General features: G+C 38.9%; 2 protein-coding genes across 5 annotated transcripts in view; one reads left to right on the top strand and one right to left on the bottom strand.

Annotated features, from left to right (window-relative positions):
• Nucleotides 1-8,513, top strand: part of LOC112160753 (BTB/POZ domain-containing protein kctd15) — a 30,323-nt gene extending 21,810 nt beyond the window's left edge. For all 3 annotated transcript variants that reach the window (XM_024295531.2, XM_024295529.2, XM_024295532.2), the window contains exon 5: nt 7,602-8,513. In XM_024295531.2, the coding sequence (XP_024151299.1) occupies nt 7,602-7,760 (159 nt within the window). In that variant the 3' untranslated portion in view covers nt 7,761-8,513. The remainder of the gene's footprint in view (nt 1-7,601) is intronic.
• A 5,283-nt stretch (nt 8,514-13,796) lies between these two features.
• Nucleotides 13,797-19,312, bottom strand: part of LOC112160752 (transcription initiation factor TFIID subunit 4) — a 105,992-nt gene continuing 100,476 nt past the window's right edge. For both annotated transcript variants that reach the window (XM_024295527.2, XM_024295528.2), the window contains one exon: nt 13,797-15,097. In XM_024295527.2, coding sequence (XP_024151295.1) covers nt 14,924-15,097 — 174 coding nt within the window. In that variant the 3' untranslated portion in view covers nt 13,797-14,923. The remainder of the gene's footprint in view (nt 15,098-19,312) is intronic.

Genomic DNA, 19,312 nt, shown 5'->3' with positions numbered 1-19,312 from the left:
TTTTTTGTCCAAACTTTTTGCAAAGAGGGACAGATTTGGTGAGGGAAAAATACATGAGCTTCATTCAAACAGCCTGAAATCTTACAGATATTTCACTTTTTACCTTTTTTTCTTCTATTTTTTTGTCTCCCACTTTCAAGTAGAGCTGCCACGATTAGTCAACTAATCGACAAATAATCTAATATTAAAATAGTTAATTAGTCCTTACTTTTTATTATATGGAGTCAGAGTGCAATACAGTTAAGTTATAATAACATCATGCTAGCTTTTTGGATTATTTTGGAATTTATTAAGGGTTTTTTAGGCTGTTTTGGCTAATTTAGGCTTTTTTGTTATTTTTTAGGGTATTTTGGAGTTTAGCTAATATTTTAGATACATGCTAGCTGTTTTGTGAATTTAGCCTCTTTTTTTGTTTGTTTTTTTCAGGCTAATTTGGCATTTAGCTAATATTTTAGCTGGGTATTTGCTTCAGCGTTTTCAGCTATTAACTTCAGTGTTTTCAGCTACTAGCTTCAGCGTTTTTTTACTATCAATTTCAGCATCAGCTTACAGCATTCACACTAGCATTATTGCAGGTTATGCTATATATCTTGTTTTTAGTTAGTTTAAAGCTAATGATCGTTAAGATGTGTGCTTGACATCCACTTTGCCCATGATTTGAGTCGACTAATTTGAAAAAATAATCAGTGATTAGTCGACTAGTAAAATAAACGTTTGTGGTACCACTACTTTCAAGCGCCATTAGTGTGTTGTTATGGTACCTGAGATTTTATATAAGTCCTTGTGACATCACTTCTGACCTGGATTAGCACTACTGTGCATGTGTGTCAAAGATAATGACAGATGGAACACAGTCCATAGTTTTAGAAAAACACAAAAAAAGACTAATCAACTATTGAAGTAGTCGTTGACTATTTTAATAGTCGACATAGTCGTGACTAGATGACAAAATGTGGCAGCTCTAGTGTAAATGCATCGGGTTGCCTGGTGGGTACATAAAAAGCGGGTCATTTTACCCACCCGACAACTGCCTGACAGTCATTGTCTTCCCATCGCAGCTGTAGTTGTGACCGTTGCATACGGCAATCACGATCAAGAAATCGTTACAATGGATTTTACGACAGGAGCTTGAGGGCCAGTGGAAATTTGAACGTGGGCCACATTTGGCCCACAGACTGCGCTTTGGGCATGTCTGGTCCAAGAGACTTCAGGTCTGATTCCAGGCCTGGCCCTCAATATGGGAGAAGCTGCTGAGTAAGTTACACCTAAGCCAGAGAAGATAGAGACGTTCAGCTAAAGCAACAAATATATGTTTTTCTGGCTGTTCAGAAAATTTCCTATTTTTACACAACTTATAACACAATTTATAGTTTTTTTATGTTCTTAAAAATAAGAAAAATAAGATTATTTTGAACTCTAAAGAAAGACGATCTGTGAAGACGAGTGCTGCAAACAAATCCCCCTCTTTAGCTCCTTTCTTGTGCATCCAAATAACCATTTGCACCTTGGCAAGTGAACCTCCATGAAGTCATTTTGGGAATAATGCAAACCACCTGCACGGTGACGGAGACCTCAGCCGAGAAACAGAAAGCAGAGAAAACATTTAGCCAGCGAGTCACAGAGGTGTACACACACTTGTCCCAGCGCTGGAGTTAGACTCACCGCTCCATACATCACCATGATGAAGCACTCAGATCACACCACAGCCGATCTGTCCTTCATCAATGTGACAGCCGATGCAGCCGTAGAGAAGGCCCTCTCGTCCCCCTGCTGCCAAGGCGGGGAACGCAACATGTCGCAACACTCCCTTACATGTCACGCCGGCGCTCCATCAATCCTCTGCGAGCTGAGCGCCCATCAGAGCAGACAAGGCCACACAAGCTCACAAGCAGCTCTCCTGTGGTCTGAGCGGCGCAGTAAGATGTTAACACGGGCGAGTTTGGGGTGCTGATACTCCTTTATGGGAGAAAGCAGATTAGTATGTCCTGCAGGGAGGATCAAACCTGGCAACTAAAGTAAGAAATCCTGCTTAACCCTTTAACACCGGAGCTCCAGTGTTCATGTTCTTAGATTTACTGTAACTTTGGAACCGTTAACGTGATCAACATAATTCAAGTAGATTCTGAAGGAGAAAAGCGGCTTGCGCCGCTTTTCTCCTTCAGAATCTACTTGAATTATGTTGATCAGGAGAATGCTTGAAAAGTTACCTTACGTTAAAGATTTTGTGTTTAACGATGACACCTCAGGTGTTAAAGGGTTAACACATATTTGCTGTTGTTCATCTGTTATAAGATATTTTAAAAGTTTATATGTTGACTAAAAAAAACAATGTCATCAAAGGTGGCAAATAAGATTTTTTTTATTATTATTTCACTAAACTAAAGTAGAAAAAAAGTAATTTTTTATGTGAAAACCCAACAGCTGTTCCCTTATATCACGTTTGGTTATTGTAAATGAATTGCTCTGAAAACTTTATTTTGAATATATTTTATCATATTAAGGTTATTTTGCATCTGATGACAATAGTGATTCTCCTGCTCCATTCCGTACATTTTTGGCACGCAAAAACTCAATCACACTTTCAGGGATTTCAGCAATCTTGGTATGAAAACTTTCAGTTCATTCAGGACATTTCTGCTGGTATTTTTTTTTTTTGGGTATTCATAAACTTTATAGTTTTTGAAGTATTGAGCTAAATCATTTGCTTAACTTGCTTTATACTGAGGGTTTTTTTAAGCATTAGCTAATATTTTAGCAACAGGCTAAGGTTTTTGACCCATTTTGCATCTACTGCGGTTTGTTTAAGCTCTTTTATTCCTATTTCTTTGTATTTTAGCAACGTGCTAGCTTTTTGTGGGCAAATTTGGTATCTACTGGTGTTATTTTAAGCTATGTTGGAGTTTAGCTGATATAGTAGCAAATGGCTAGCTTTTTTTTTAATTGGCAAATTTTGGCATCTATTGATGTTTATTAGGCTATGTTGGAGTTTAGCTAATATATTAGCAAAGTGTTACTGTTTTTTTTCTTGTAAAAAGTGGCAAAAAATGGGCAAATTTGGCATCTGATTTTTTTTTAGACTATGTTGGAGTTTTGCTAATATATTAGCAAAGTGCTAGCGTTTTTTTGTTGTCAATTGGCAAAAAATAGGCATCTGCTAAGGTTTAGCTACTAAATGTTTTTACAAAATTGGCATGTACTACTGAGGATTTTTAAGAAATCTTACTACAGATTTTTTAGAAATTTAGGCCAACTTCAACATTGTAGTTTTTTAACGGAATTTCAAATCATTTAGCATTTTGCAAATAGCTTTTACATTTTCAGCAAATCCTTTCAGGGATTAAATTAAATTGCTTTTTTTAGTGACTTCATTGAGCAAATACACTAGAAGTATTGCAGGTAATGCGACTTGTCTAGTTTAATTTGAGATTTTATCTCACAGTTGAAGAACCAGAAAACAATCATTTAACAAGAATCTTCCCATCATAAAGACAAAAAACATGATCTGATTCATAAATCTTGGCGTTAGTTGGTTAAATTGAGTGAGGACTTATTTTAGTTTGTGGATCTGGACTCCTTCATTGTCAGGTTTTGCATTCATGCAGAAGTGATCTGATCTAAACCTAAAAGTGTCCACTAGCAACAGTTTTCCACCAGCTCTGTGGGAAAATCCTCAGCTTTTGTCGGAAAAAGCCTGTCAGATGGGCTTGGAGGATTACAAAGAGTTGGAGCCTCCTCATTCTGCATGCAGGCAATGATCAGGGAAGGATGAGGTGCAGAGGCTGCAGTTAGCGCTCAAAGTTTGTGCATCGCTGAACAAAAGCGACCCCCTGAGTGCTGCGCCCATCGCGTGCCCCGGTGTGTGTCACACATGTCGATCAGTTCTGAGCCCCGTGCCAAGAGGAGCAAGAGTCTTCCAGCTCCTCCTGTGAGCCGCTGCGAGTGTGTCGGCGCTCCCCGGCAGCCATCAATATTGCATTGTGCTCCGATTTCCAGCCCTGAGACTCCTCCACTTTGATTCCCGCGCTGCCATCTTTGCTGTGACGATGGGAGGTTAGAGAAGCTCATCCCCACAGCGAGCCCAAGCTGAGTGGCATCTCTTTAAGCTGGTTAAATGCGGTTTGATATGTTTGTTTGAAAGGCCTTCTCTAGTCGAGAATGCTTTGTTACTGTAATGGGGATTGAGGAAGTCTCTTTCAGTGCTTGTCAAGCAGACAGAAAAGTTTGACAAAGACCCAGAAAAGTTTCTGCTGTCACAGTTTATCCTGATTTCAGAGCAGGTTGAAAGACGAATCAGCTAATTAGGTATAAACCCATTACATAGAAATGGTGGAGACTTCTTCCAATCATCTGAACCAGCTTTTGTTCAAGAAGGAAAGCAATTGAAATCGGCATAAGAAGAGGTATGGAAGCCTGGAGGGATCATGCCGAACTTTGCATCCAGAAATGTTTTTGTGCGTTTCTTTCTGCTGTCAGCAGCAGGGATGGATTTCAGGATGGAACTGAAAAGATTCTGCTTGGTTACAGCTTAATTATTCAGTGTATTGTTTATCCCCCCATGGAGCTAATTCACTGTGACAAAACTGAACGTGAAGGGTGTTTTTTTTATGGCCGCTTATTGTCATTACAGTGTCCTGGAGTCACTTACAACCATCTATAATGATATCCTTAAGTCTTTTAGGGTTTAGTGATTAAAACAAAGTTTTTAGTCTATCTTCAATGATCAGACCTTTCTCCTCTGTGACCAAACTCGCTGCCGAACATGACAGTCCCACATGTGTTAAGAGAAGATGGGGGGAAATGCAACGTGATGCAATGATCAAAGAAGGCGATGTAATATCATTTCCATAATTGTTGGGCTTTTCTGTCGGCTGTCATGGATTTGTGGAGGGGGGAGTTTGATGTTTGGGCAGGTCTCTTAATTAGCCGTCCTCACCGTCCGTTGTCTGTCGCTCCGTCGGTCTCACAGACTGGAGTTTGTCATCGTCATTACATGGCCGGAGGACAAAAACTGGTACGATTTCCCAGAAGTGCGTTTAGGAGATGTCATTTTGTGGGTTTTTGAGCTGGTCAAACGTTGACCTCATCACCTCCGTTTAGCATCTGATTGCTTATTGTAATTAGAGAGTCATCTCTCAGCTTGAAAAATAATCTATGTTGTGTGAAGCTCTCTGGCAGACAGGGTTAGCCCTCGGCGAGACCTTTCATTTCCATGCTCTGCACACACCATTAAAAGGAAGGGGGAACGAGTAAACACACAGCCGTCCTCTGACTGGGATTCAGACCCCATCCAGAAAAACAACATCCCACATGGATTGCAGCAGACGAGCAGAGAAAAGTGATGTCGGGTTCACGGGTTTGAGTCTCAATCTTGTGTGAGTCAATCCCCAGACCGGAGGGCTCATACGCACCCCCCATCATCTCCTGTTCTCGCCCTGCAGCTCCGGCTCTTTGTCCTCCCTCAGATCAGCCGTATCTCCCTCCTCATCCTCATTCCTCACGCGTCGCTCTGCCTCGCTCACGGACCTCACTTCTCCTCTCACCCCAGCCTCATTACTCAAATTAGGAGCTCCAGTAATCACCATGCTGAGCTCCACTCAGCCCCCTTAATGCACCCCACTCACACTCCCGCTTCCCACTTCCCTTTGAGCTCGTGGCCCTCGGTGGAGCAGCCGATCCAGCACCAGCTGCATGAATATTGCAGAGGTGGTGTGATGTGGGGAGTGCCCTCTGGTTTTTATCCCTCTGTGATTGGAAAGCGGGGTTAACGACACTCGTTGTGACTCAACGTATATGCACATTTATTTGTCTATTCAATCGATACACTCCATCTTGAGCAAACACCGATGAAACCCGTAGACCCGGGTTCTCAGACTCAATTTTTTTTGGAAGAGTCTGTCTCAGGCTGGGCCGTATGGGGTTCCATTTGTACCTAAAATGGTCAACTGTCTTCTGCATGTCCTGTGAAACGATGGGAGCTAACGACGCTAGCAACTGTTGCTAAGGACTTTTCTGACGACCAGATCCAACGACAAAAGCAAATGCAAAGTTTTAAGCATAAAGCTGAAAAATCACAAAGCAAATACGAAGCTATCATCTAAAAAGCGTAGACATGCAGAAGATATTGCTTAGTAGACGCTGAACTTTCATATTAATGCGGGGGTCGCAAAAGATCAATTTGAGGATTCGAGACCCCTATAGACCCATGAGTCCTGAACCAGCTGACCACCCAAAGCAACATGTGAATGAATAAATGCCATCCAAATTTCATTCATAGGACTCATAAATGACTAAAGCTGCTCCTCAAACTCTGTCAAATGAGTTTTATTTTTATCTCTTTTACCAATCGTATTCAGTCACTTCTGTTTAGAAGTATACTAATGAGGGAGGGGAAAAGCTCCATTTCTCAAAGCACGACTTTCATTTAATTTAAGGGAAAAGAACAAAAGCAGCTCTGTTCAAAAAAGGTGTCAAAAAGTCTCCCGTTATCACCCCCAAGAGCCTCCAGCTATTTGTTCAACTTATTATAAAACAACAGTTTAGATGAAAAAATGTGTTTTTCAGAAAAGTAAAAAAAAGAAAAGAAAAACTTTCACTTCACGAACCCGATTTTAGAGGACAAACAAATTTTCCTTTTTTACCTTAACTCTTTAACACCTGAGCTCCAGTGTTCACGTTCGTTGATTTACTGTCATTTTTTAATTCTTAACACAATCAACATAGTTCTAGCAGATTCTGAAGGAGAGAATGAGCAAATTACGTTGATTGTGTTAGCAGTTAAAAAGTTACAACATATTAAAGATTTTGTGTTTAAGCGTCAATGGGTAAAAGGGTTAAGACATATTTGGTGTTGTTGGAGTTTAGCTAATAGATTTCTTTTTTGGGCAAAAATTGGCAACAAATTGGCAAGTTTTGCATCTACTGAGATTTTTTTAGGCTATGTTGGAGTTTAGCTAATATATTAGCAAAGTGCTAGCATTTTTTTTTTTAGGTTTTGCAAAAATGTTGCAAATTTGGTTTCTACTGATGTTTTTTAGGCTATGTTGGAGTTTAGCTAATAGTTTAGCAAAGTGTGTTTTTTTTCTTGCAAAGATTTAGCACGTTTGGCTTCTACTGATGTTTTTTTAGGCTATGTTGGACTTTAGCTAATAGATTAGCAAAGTGCTAGCATTTTTGTTGTTTTTTGGGGGGCAAAAATTGGCAAAAAATGGGCAAGTTTTGCATCTATTGAGGTTTGTTTTGGCTATGTTGGAGTTTAGCTAATCGATTAGCAAACTGCTAGCCTTTTTTTTTTTTAAAAAATGGGCAAATTTGGCGTTATGTTTTTTTTAGGCTATGTTGAAGTTTTGCTATATAATATGTTATGGGCTAATTCTACTAAGGTTTAGCTCATATTTAAGCAACACGCTGAATGTTTTTGTAAAATTGGCATGTATTGAGGATTTTGAAGCAATCTTTCTACACTTTTTTTTAACAGAATTTACAGTTACAGTATTTTAAAGATTTTGTGTTTAAGTGTCACTGACGATGTCTCGGGTGTTAAAGGGTTAAGTATGTCAGACTGAAATGAAGTCACCTCATTCCTCTTCTCCTCTTTTGTACAGGTTCTGGAGCGCCTTTTCCAGAAGGGATTCAGCGTGGCGGCGTCGTGCGGCGGTGGCGTGGACTCGTCTCAGTTCAGCGAGTACGTGTTGTGTCGCGAGGACCGGCGTAGTCTCTCCATCAACACGCCCATCAGGATAAAACAGGAACCTCTGGACTAGAGCATTTTAGGGAGAAGGACTGGCGACATCTCCACCTCCGAGCTCCACTCCCTCCATCACCTCCTGGACCCCACCCCCTATGTTTACCTAAATGTTAGCAGAGGCTTGTTGACCTCTGCAGAACTCTGAGGGGAATGTAGAACCAAACAAAAGATTTAAGAAAAAAGCATCAGCAGCTGAAGTTTTAGCCCAAAGAATCTGGGATTGAGATTAAAAAATGGACGCCTGATTTTTTTTCTTTTTTTTTTTTTTGATGCAATGACTCCCTACGTGAATTTCCATTCCAGCCCTTCACCTCTTCCCCCTCCATCAACCGTGTTTCTGTGCAGGCGACCACGTTGCTCCTACAAAAACAGTTTTTTTCTTAAGGACGACTAAAAAGGACAACTTCGCCACACTCACGTTGCCAAACTGATTGTTCATTTCATTGTTGTTCTTTTTTTATCATGTGTAAACAAAAATTATTAATAGGATTATTTTGAATGCCTCTTTTTTTTAGTTTTTTTTCCCTTTCTCCAAAATGAAGGATGTGTGACTTTGTGTTCATTAGGCTTTGAGAGCTCGAGGCGGAGCGCTTCTTGGCATAAGCTGGAGAAACTCAGATGTCTGCAGGCGATGTGGCTAAAGCCGTCTGACTGGCAGCGCGTTTGGAGCCAGAAAAAAACTCCTTATTGTTCCCACGGGAATGGAAGAAAACCTGGATACTTCCACATTGTTTAGAATCAAATGTGTTTAAAAAAAAGAAAGAAAAAAGCTCTAGAATTTCTGCCGACAACATATCTGATGTCTTTGATTGAATTACACAAGCTGAACGGGTTTGCTCTCGCTCCTTTGTGGAATTTCGGACAGAATTACAAAAGCTGCCACTACTTTTTCTTTGTTTTGTTTTTTTTAACAATTTTGTCAAATGTCAAAGGTTCAATCTGAATTCTTCCCTTACCCCTTTCCCTTCATTTAGCCCTCCAAACAGAGAGTTATGTAGAAATAGTGTCTCATAATTCGGACGCCACTTTTGTTCAATGACGTCACCAATAATTACCGGTCTGCTAGCGTTAGCGCGGAGCTTCACGCGCTAAAATATACATAACAACAGCGATTTTATAGCTTTAAAAAAGTTATTCTTCAACAAAAAGTCATTATTTACATTTAAATGTAAACCTTTGTGACAGAAGACTTTATATCCCTCCACTTGGAGAATGAAATTAAAAAATACGTTTTCTGGACACGACTTGCACTTCAAATGGAAGGGAAGAAAGAAGGGAAGAATTTGGATTGGGCCAAAGATCTGAAGACCATCGGGGAGGGCGAACGTTTAGCAGTATGTCTGAAGATCAGGTGAGAGATGTATTTTAAATGCTTGATTATTCTTTGCACTTAAGCCCTCCAAACACAACAAACGCTAATTTTTATCACTTCTAGACTCAAAATACAAAAAAAAAGCAAGAGAAAGAAACACTCAAGTCAAATAAAAATTTGTTGCAGAAAAATGCATAATTTAAGTGAATGAAGGATCCTCCAGTTTGGACAAATTTGCTGAGAAGCTTTGAGACACACAAAAAAGGCTGGAGTTCAATATTGTCACTTCCTAGCTACGATGGTTTAGCTTCACGCACGTGTGCGGTGGCGAACTGTTTTCTCCACGCATCAGCATCTTCTCCACAAAGAGGCGAGCGAGCGGCGGTTACTCAGTCCTCCTCTTTTTCTTTCTTTTGGTCTTATTCTCAACAGTCGCGGATCAAAGACAGAAACAAGAAAGGCCGAGTTTTCACGCTTTGTGTTTGTATGTAACTTACACATGCTGTTTCTTCCACTCCAAAGGCTGAATTGAAAAAAAAAAAAAAGCCTATTCTGATCTTTGTTGGTGCTGCTTGATTTGAACTGTTCATTAGCCGTATGTCTTCATCGCTGTTTTCTGACTAAACAGCTCCGATACGTAGATAAACACCAGCTTTGGTAAGCGCCGGCCTTCCCTGGAGGTCTTTCCTCATCTTTGTTCCGACCCGCCAGCGGCCTTCATTTTTCCGTCCAGTCGCCTCAAAGGGAATGGTCAACCAGGCCTTTTTTCATGTGGCATGTCGGGCTCTTCACAGCCTCATCCTCCTCCCCCGAAGCCCCCCAGCACAGCAGTGAAAACGGGGCTGCACCCCCTGCTGCTGTGCCCCATTTTCGGAGTGTCCCCTCCTCCTCCTCCTCGCCGCAGCTCGATGGAAACTGATGAGTCAAAGAATGACACTGTGACTCCAATCTGCTGCTCCCGCCACACTTTCCACTGAAGAGGGGCGTTTTTTTCATCTTAACTTTTGACTTCGACAGTTAAGAAAATTCTCTTTTTTTGTGTGTGTGTGACCTTAATGACTCGTCACAGAAATGACGGGTTAATTGCAGCTACACAAACTCTGCCGGCGTGTTGGCTCACGTTCCTCCCTTCAGTAGATGAAGCACCGGTCAGTGTTCGGCCCCACGCTGAAGCGCCTCCTTTGTACAGTTACTGTAGATCGAACTATCAGGACTGTGGGTTTTACGGGACCCTCGTGTTTTTATGAAAGTCCGCTTCGCCAACAGAGAGAAAAACAAATCCAACATAACACTGTGTACATATGGATAAAAACATTTTAAGGGTATAATAAGGTGCAAAATGTATATTATTTAAAGTGTTTAAAACAATTAGACTGTGGTATCAAAGGGCATGTGTTCATTTACGGTGTCTCCATTTGACTTTTCTGCATATTTGCGATAATAAAAAGATGTACTGTACAATTAAGGTGTGTCTTATTGCTGCAGTATCTTCCTTAATGCCTGAAATAACATCAGATTTACAGCTTTTTAGAGCCTGGAGATCCTTTAAGACCAACAGCTTGGTAAGACTCCTGAAAAATATAGATGTAAGACTTAAATATTTGTGAGTCTGCCTGCTCGTTTGTGTATAATCCTGTCATCCACTGGTGCTGGGGATAGGCTCCAGCAACCTCCTTAGATGAAAACAAATGAATAAACTCACTAAAAAAATTTTGGACAGAGAATAAAAGAATAGAAAAGTAAAATTAAAATCTACATTAGTAAAAGTTTAATGTACATTTATAGAAAAATTGATTTTCAAACATTGATGCCTAAATTAAATCTCATAAGTTTTCTGTAATAAATAGGAAAGAAATGCAGGTGAAAGTGCAAAAATAAACACATTTTAAAACCATTAGGAGGTTTTAATGAATTTTATTTTTGGACGTTGTTTTCTAACTTTTTCTTTGAGGCCTTTCTCACTATTATCCTCTTATCTTGGCACAAACAGGAAGTGAGCAGCTCTGGTCATGTGATGCTGCATTTAATGCATTGAGACCCTTTATTATTTCAATAAATGCCAAAAATGCATAAATTGATTATTCAGTAATGTTTTTATAGCTTTAGAAATTAAACGTGGGATTAAACTGGTGGGATTAAATGAAATCGCTCAGTTCTAGTGTTTGTTTACAGCATAATTCATGTTTTTTTGTCTTATTCATCCCTTTAATAATCTTAGTTTTTTAAGACCTGTAAAATTGATTTTAAAGCATAATTCTTCCTGAGAAAAAAAATGAATTAGATAAAAAAAATAAGTTAATAGCACTCAAGTGTTTTTTAATAGTTCCTTAAAGTGTGATGATAATGTAAAAATCAGGCAATGTTCACCATCACCTTTTCCTGTTGTGATTATGCGAACTTTGGTGAAAACAAATAGATATGTCTGAGCTTAATCACTTAAAAAGCAAAGAATAGTATTTGCAAAAGCCTGATTGTTGTACAGGTAAAAAAGCAGAACTCTGCAGTGTCGATTTGGAAAATCAAAATGCTTGAAATGCAAAAAGTATTGAAACAGAATGAAATATTTTATCAAACTTCTAGTCTGAGTTCACAAACCAAAGAGATGATGCAACAATCTCTTAAGATGCCAATAAAGAAAAAATAACCTGATATTTTAGCTAAAAAAGGGGGTTGGCACCGAATATATTCTTTTTTGTTTGTATAATATACATATTTAAAGCTTTCTTTCATATACATTTAGATTCACTCATTTATGACTCTTTTTTATTGTAAAACATAAAAAACACACATAATCAGCATTCTCTCAGTTTAGTAAACAGCTTATTTATTCATTTACAAAATAGGTACAAATACGTAGGTTTAGTTGTTTTTTTCACACAAACAAGAAATTTTCAAGATATGTACAAGAGTTTACCAAAAATAACCTGGTTCTAATAAACACATAGTTTCATAAACAGTATTTACAAATCATTCTCACGTTGAAATGTTGTTTTTTTTCTCATAATGTTCTATTATTTTGGCTAAAAAGCTGTAGTGGTAGACGTAGAAATGTCTGGTGAAGCCACCTGAAGCCATAAAAATCATAAATAAATTGAATTACCCTAATAGACATTGTTGTGCTTGCTTCTGAGACCTAATTTTTTTAAAGTGAAATCTAAATGCAATCAAATTTTATGCATAAAAAGCCAATCTCAACAAAAAAAGAGTGTTTTTTTGACAGGAAATTGCATTACTGTTTAAATGTCAAAATAGGTTTTGCTATAATACAGAGACAGCGCTTAGTTGCCGGGTAAAACGGATGTAAAAAACAGTGCTGTCTACATTTACAATGCGCAACAGTTTTTAAAATGTCACATAGTTTTTAAATAAATTTCATTATGTCAAGAAAAGCTGCATAGAGGCCAAGAAATTTTGTTAAATAAGCCAAAAAATAAGGATTAACAATAAACAGTACAATAGAAACAAATTAAAAATAAGGCAAAAAATCTAAAGAAAACGTGATAAAAAAATTAATATTTCCTTTTGTTCTTTAAATCAGTAATACAAGAAAATAATAGGCTGGAATCGTAGCACTGCTTTCTTCCACTAACTTTACAGCCCTCTCATTGTCGTCTGAAATACAAACAAATACAAGTGCTCTGCACCAAAATACTTCATGGATGACGTTTTTTATTCACTCCTGTGAATGTGGGGAAAACGTGTTTTTTAAAAACAGTGATGGGGACAGGACAAATAAGGTGAAAGATTCACCGTTTTCTGCTCAAATGTCACTAAAACATCGTTTTTTAAACAGCGTTGAACAGAAATGACTGATGGTCACATTATATGTGATGAAAATAAAATACTGACTCACTCAATAATGACCCATCATAGGAAGGGCGTTGACCTTTGCTGGGGGAGCTGCAGGAATGTGCCTTTTATCAATACTCTTCTACATCATAAGCTGTCTACATTTGACCAAAACTTCAGGTTTCATAACATTGACACGTGGATTACTCGTTTTTCTTACAAAGCTTACATGTGATAAAAAATATACATGCCGTAAAATAATTTCAAAGGAACTATTTACACATACAGTGAGGAAACCTGCTGTCACTTGGAGTGGGACTGATTGAAAATGAGATTCGGTTCTGCTAGACTACATTCATTGAACGAGGTTCAACAAAAAGCTCATGGAGACACGGAAGGTGTGAATACACCAGTCTTTGCTGTTGACTGTACATGAGAACTGGACTAAGTACCCGATTGTTCCAAGAAGCCACAATCCTATAGACTTCTATTGAAAATAAACAGCAGTCGTTGTGTTTTTTAGAATAACCAGGAATCAGTTAAAACGAATTAACTAATTAATCGCAAATCTGAAAAAAATTAATCGCGATTAATTATTTTAGTATTTGCCAGCTACTTATTATTTGCAAATAATTGCAATATGAAATCACATGCAAACTTGTACATTTAAAACGGTTATCTTTAACCCTTTAAGGGCCTAAAACTCAGTCTTTGTCTACTTTTAAATTTACTTCTGTATTTTCAATTTGAAAGAGTACCTGTTTGCTCGTTTGTCTCATTTAAATCGGCAAACTGCACCATTTGTGACATTACCTTTATTTTGTCATTTTTCCATGTTGTATTCACACACTAGACACTAAATCATGCAAAAACTGAAAATTTTGTCTGAAAAAATGTGATTAATTTTGCTGTGGAAACTCCAAAAATGTTTAATGAACTGTTTTTATAACATAGAATGAAAGTTTTAGGTGTAAATTTATAAAAACAACAAGAATAAAATTTGTCAACAAACTAATCAACATGTTTTTGAATGAAAATATGAAAAAATCCAAAAGAAAGTCACAGATTTCTTGGGCCACATATATTTCTAAAATAAAATAAAATACATTTTAAAATAAAACAATGTCCATTTGACATTTTTCCTGGAGTTCTGTTTTTTTTTCATCCTTTTTTCAGCTTTTTCTTTTTTGTCATAAATTTTCTGTATTGTGTTTGTGAAAAACAACAAAACATTTTTTTGTGACGTTTGATCTGCCAAGATTTACTAACCCCCCCAAAACTACAAATAAATTCCATAGTATATCTTTAATTTAATATAATCTCAATCACATAATGTAAAAAAGTTTACATTTATTTAGACTGAGCTTTATTACGGCACAAGGGAGGACACCTAAGGCATTAATAAATATTAAAGAAATGAATTATGATTTATTAATCGAGTGCGTTAACGCAGAAACTTTCACAGCCCTAACTTTTTAACATGTTCTTACTAATTCTTTCGTTATTTCATATATTTTCTGTAGTGCAAGTATTTCAAGTCATAAACTGACCAATCAGATCCCTCAATAAAAGTGGGTGGAGCCTACATTACTCCTCTCGCTTTGATTGAGAGTGGAAATGTTGACCACTTTGGACCAATCACCGCTTACTGACGACGTCTGGCTCCAACATGGCAGCGTCTAAATCGCACAAAAATGGCGACTGAATTGACTTCATTTCACAAGAAAGCTTTTTTCTATAGGATGATGTCACAGTCGCTCAGTCCAGTTCTCATATACAGCCAATGGTCTTAGTTGGCCGGACTTTTCAAACCAGATGTGGATCCTCAACACAGAAAATGATGAAATGACTAAACATCCTGATTCTAAATGGAGAACACAGAGAACACCAGCTTGATTTTTGTATTCTTTTTTTCCCCATCTTTCTCTTTCTCGTTACAAAGAGCTACATCGAACATCACGACAGTACACACGGAGCTGAAACATTAGACCTGATCTGAAGGCACGTGGCTGGGAAGAAGAAGAAGAAGAAGAAGAAGAAGGAGGTTGAGGTCGAGGTGGGAGCTGGAGGAGCAGCGGCTACTTGAGGAGGGCTCGGTAGAGCAGGAGGGAGCGGGCGGACTCTCTCTCCTGCTCCATGTAGAATACTAAGTCCCTGAGGTTGACCCGAGTGATGCGCTGCCGCGTGTACTGGCGGGATGAGGAGGACGGCGTGGAGGAGCCGGCCGGAGAGCCTGCTGGGCCTCCAGAAACCTGGAGAAAGAAGAGTCCAAATGTTGGACGTGTGAAGAGTTCAACACCATTTCAGGATTTTACAAACAACTGGAATATTTTCAGAAGGTTTCATTTAGTCTCCACTGTTCGAAACCACATCAAGATCAGGCGGACATGAAGTGACCACATGACAAACCAGCCTCTTCATCCCATATACAAACGTTCCCCCATTTATAAACAAATGTCTCTAAATGAAGGTCCACCGAAGGAACTTCAACCCAATTCTTCTGAGTTCTAGGAGGTGAGCTCATAAAGTGCAGTGAAAAAGTATTTACCTCCTTCCTGATTTGTGTTTGTTTTTGCATATGAATCACACACAAAAGTCTCAAATCATCAAACCAATTTTAATATCGCTCAGAGACAACCCAAGAAAATACAAAATTCAGTTTCAAACTGATGATTATTAAAGGCACAAAAAATCCAAGCCTATCTGAGCTTATGTAAAAAAGTAATGAGTCGGGCCAGCCTTTGCAGCAATGGAGGTGTGTTTAGCCAATAAGGAGCTTCAATGGCAGATTGGATAGACATCTAGGACACTGGCCCTCGAGGCCTGGATTCTGACATCCCTGATGTCGTGTCTTACTTACAGGAACCTTTGTTACTGTGGTCTCTGCTCTCTTCAGGTCATAGAGTCCAGTTCCTTCATTTAGTTCTGGGCTATTTCCTCATCGTTCTCACGATAAAATGTACCCAACCAGGTGAGATCTTGCATGGAGCTCCAGGTGGAGGGAGGTGGACAGAAATCTTGTGTTTCTTCAATTTTCTAATAATTCTTTCAAGAGTTAATCTCTTCGCTTCGAACAGCTTCTTTCTTGGTTCATTCCAGTTTTGTTCAGGTCTACAGTTGTAACCCTGGTGTCCTTTGACAGATCTTTGGTCTCAGTTGTTATGGAGAAGTTGCAATCCGACTGTTAAGGGTGTCTTTTATACAGATAACCAGTTCTAATCGGTATAGAAGAGCTTCTCAAAGAAGAAGTCTGGAGGAGGAGGAGCAAAATAATTATTTTCTGCAACATTCTTTACAAACCAAACAATGTGATTTCCTGGATTATTTTTTTTTTTATTATTCTGTCAGTTGAAGTGTTTCCATAATGAACACTCCAGATCTCTCTCATTGTTTTAAGTAGGACAGCTTACAGAATCAGTGACTGACAAACACTTGTTTGCCCCACTGGAGCTTTGGAAACTTCAGAGGGCAAATGTGGTTCATTAAATCATTAGTGGTTATCAATACTGATGGTTCCACTGCAGAGTTTAATACTAACATAAATCTCACTGACCTCAGGGGCATGACCTCACTTCATACTAAAAAATTGTTTTTTTTTAAGCATCTTCCTATCCATGAGCTTTTCAAAGAAGGCATTCGTGAAGACTAAAGGACTTTTCTTATCTTCTGAGATATATTTTTCCAAGAACGATTAATTGCCTGAAATGTAAAAAACTCTTTGTGTTTGAGCAGCTTGTTTATTTTTTTCAAAGAAACAAATATGTTTTACTACATGAGGTAAATTTAAGACTTTTTAAGACATTTTTAAGGCCATGCATGTTAAAAATTAAGACCAACTTCTCAGTCAATAACCCATTTTGTTACTTATTTCTCGTTTTATCAATTTATTCCCATTTCTTGACCAAAACTGTAGCTTCTTTTCTTGTTGTTTGATGTCTGTGCCATGACCCCAAGCAACAAGAATACTTTTTTTTAATCAAAACGGCAGTGGGTATTCAACTGTTTTCTTCCAAAGTTTTTTTTAATATAATTTGATCAAAATACTCTCAGTTAAAGAAATACAATTACTGACATAAAATGTGAAATGGAGAGGTTTCAAGCAGCACAATTTTTAAGCCTCAGTTATCAAAATTCAAGACTTTTTAAAAGCTTTTTAAGGTATTATTTAGTTTTTTGAGTTTTTAACCTGTATGTGTAGCATTTTTATGTAGCAGCAGTGAAGATTTACGCGAGCAAGGCACAGAGCTATCGTAATCAGACAGGAGACTTTGGAAACAATGGCTTTCTAAGACATTTAGGTTGTGACATTTTGGTTAAAAAACATCATAATCAAAATTAGAACACTACTGAGAACTTTTTTTAAAATAAAAAATGGTCATAGGGGGATTTTAAAGAAATATTGAGGACTCACAGAGGGTTTTATACTTCTTTTTATTCCCTGAAATATGACCAGATCTTGTAAAGTCAGCTGACATGGATCTGGACTGACGTTTTGCTCTGAAACCACAAAAAAAACCCCAAACAGCTAAAAAAAAGGGGGGGGGGGGGGTGTCTACAACCAACGAACAAATCAAAAGATGGTTTTACGCTGAAAAACGAGAAACATCGCGGGAAGGCCTATGCCTGAGAGAAGTAAGGCAGACGTTTGAGTCGGAAACACCCTCACACAATTACATTGATTGCAGCCCTCTGTAAACACGCAGTTCAGAGGAGCTTTAATTGCAAACATACGACGGGTTTGAATTTACACAAAGCAAACCCGAGTCCCTCCAGCCCCCGCCCTTTCATGTGTTTGGGCTTGTGTACACAGCGTGACGATGCTCCGTCTCAAATTTCCCCTCAGTACACTCTCTGACCCCCCCGTCCGTCGGATAGCGAGGCCGGTCGGGCCACTGTTCTTCCCAGCTTACCTAAACAATATGCATCATTTCTGGCTGCTGGTTGAAGGTCAAGCCAGCTCATCCGAGCCCCGCGGCACACCAGACCCCTCACTCTGGGGATCTACCCGGGCTTAATCAGGTCAGTCTTAGCTGACCACAAGTGAAAGATGGCCCTGCCTGCTGCCATGCCAATTACTGCCACTCACAAGTCGAGCCGAGGACAGGGCCGCAGATTTTACCAATCAAAGCCATCCATCCACCTGGACAGATGGGCAGTGGTAGCCACAGGCGGGGCAGTCGGTGCTGGGGTGGTGCTCTGACGGCGGTGGGTGATGGAAGGGAGGAAGGACGCAGACAAATATCGTTCCCAGAATGCCTCACTGCCTTTAGGGACAAGGACAGCCTTCAGTGATACAAGTGGAGCGTAATGCAGACGGAAAGGTCAGATCTCGTCCAGGAATTCAGGGTCACCTGGTTCTTCATGTGTCAAGTGGCGGGTTGTTGTCAGTAACCGTGGCGACGAATCCTCTCCCAAGTGTGTGCATAAAATTATGTGGAGCAAATAGGGGGGTGGGTGGGTCAAAGCAGTTAAAAAAGGAAGTGATGCATTGAAGACCACGCTCTCCTTGTCGCCCGCAATTACGCAGCGATGCTGTCTGAGACGCATCAAGAGGCGAGGGAGCAGGCCGGGTCACGGTGGACAAAAATGAAACAACGGCGAGCTGAAAATAAGCAAGAGTGCAGAGTCACAAAGAGGCGGAGCAATAAATAAATAAATAAATAAATAAAGAGTCCTAAAATCTGCACGGCCGAGGAAGATCCGGGAGGCAAAAAACAGCATCTGTCATTTTATCTGTGATGGGTGCTGGGAGGCAGTATGTCATAAGACATATCCATTGTGCAGGATGCACAGAGATACTTCAATACATCCCTTCAGACGTTTGACTTGTTTGAAATGGGAAAAATCAAAGAAATAACAGAGAAGAGGGTTAAGCTTGTTTATTTCAAGGTTTCTTAAGTGGTTTTGGTCATAAGTCAGCAACATTTCACCGTTTGTTTAAATTCAGAGAAAACTAGGCATCGCTGGGGATGCTTAAACTCAAAATCTTTCACATACTGTAACTTTTCAACCGTTAACATGATAATTCCAGTAGATTCTAAAGTTCGTGCCGCTTTTCGCCTTCAGAATCTTCTGGAATTATTGTGTTAGTGGTTGAAAAGTTAACTGGAGCTCTGGTGTTAAAGGGTTGATGAGCACAAAAAATAAAGCCCTAATAAACATAATTTTTACAGCAATAAGTAAATTAAATGCAAAAATTTGACATTTCTTCCAAAAAAAATGTTTAGTTTGATTTAAAAATAATAGATTGAATTTTGATATATTGTCAAGGTGTTCTTAGTGGCCTCCTAATTAAGATTATGCCATTTTAGCCAGAATTTAAAGAAAAAAACTGTCCTTTTCTAGGACATAGTGTCTGCAGAGCGGAAGTTTATTTGTTTATTTATATGGATCCCATTAGCTGAGAGCTATAGCCTTCTGCTAGTCTTCCTGGGTCCTTTAAAATCAGAAATCACAATTCATGCAGA

This window comes from Oryzias melastigma, linkage group LG3 (genome assembly GCF_002922805.2).
Source record: "Oryzias melastigma strain HK-1 linkage group LG3, ASM292280v2, whole genome shotgun sequence".
NCBI classification, from domain to species: Eukaryota; Metazoa; Chordata; class Actinopteri; order Beloniformes; family Adrianichthyidae; genus Oryzias; species Oryzias melastigma.
Note: the sequence above shows the minus strand (reverse complement) of the source record. Positions and strands in the feature narration are given on the sequence as shown.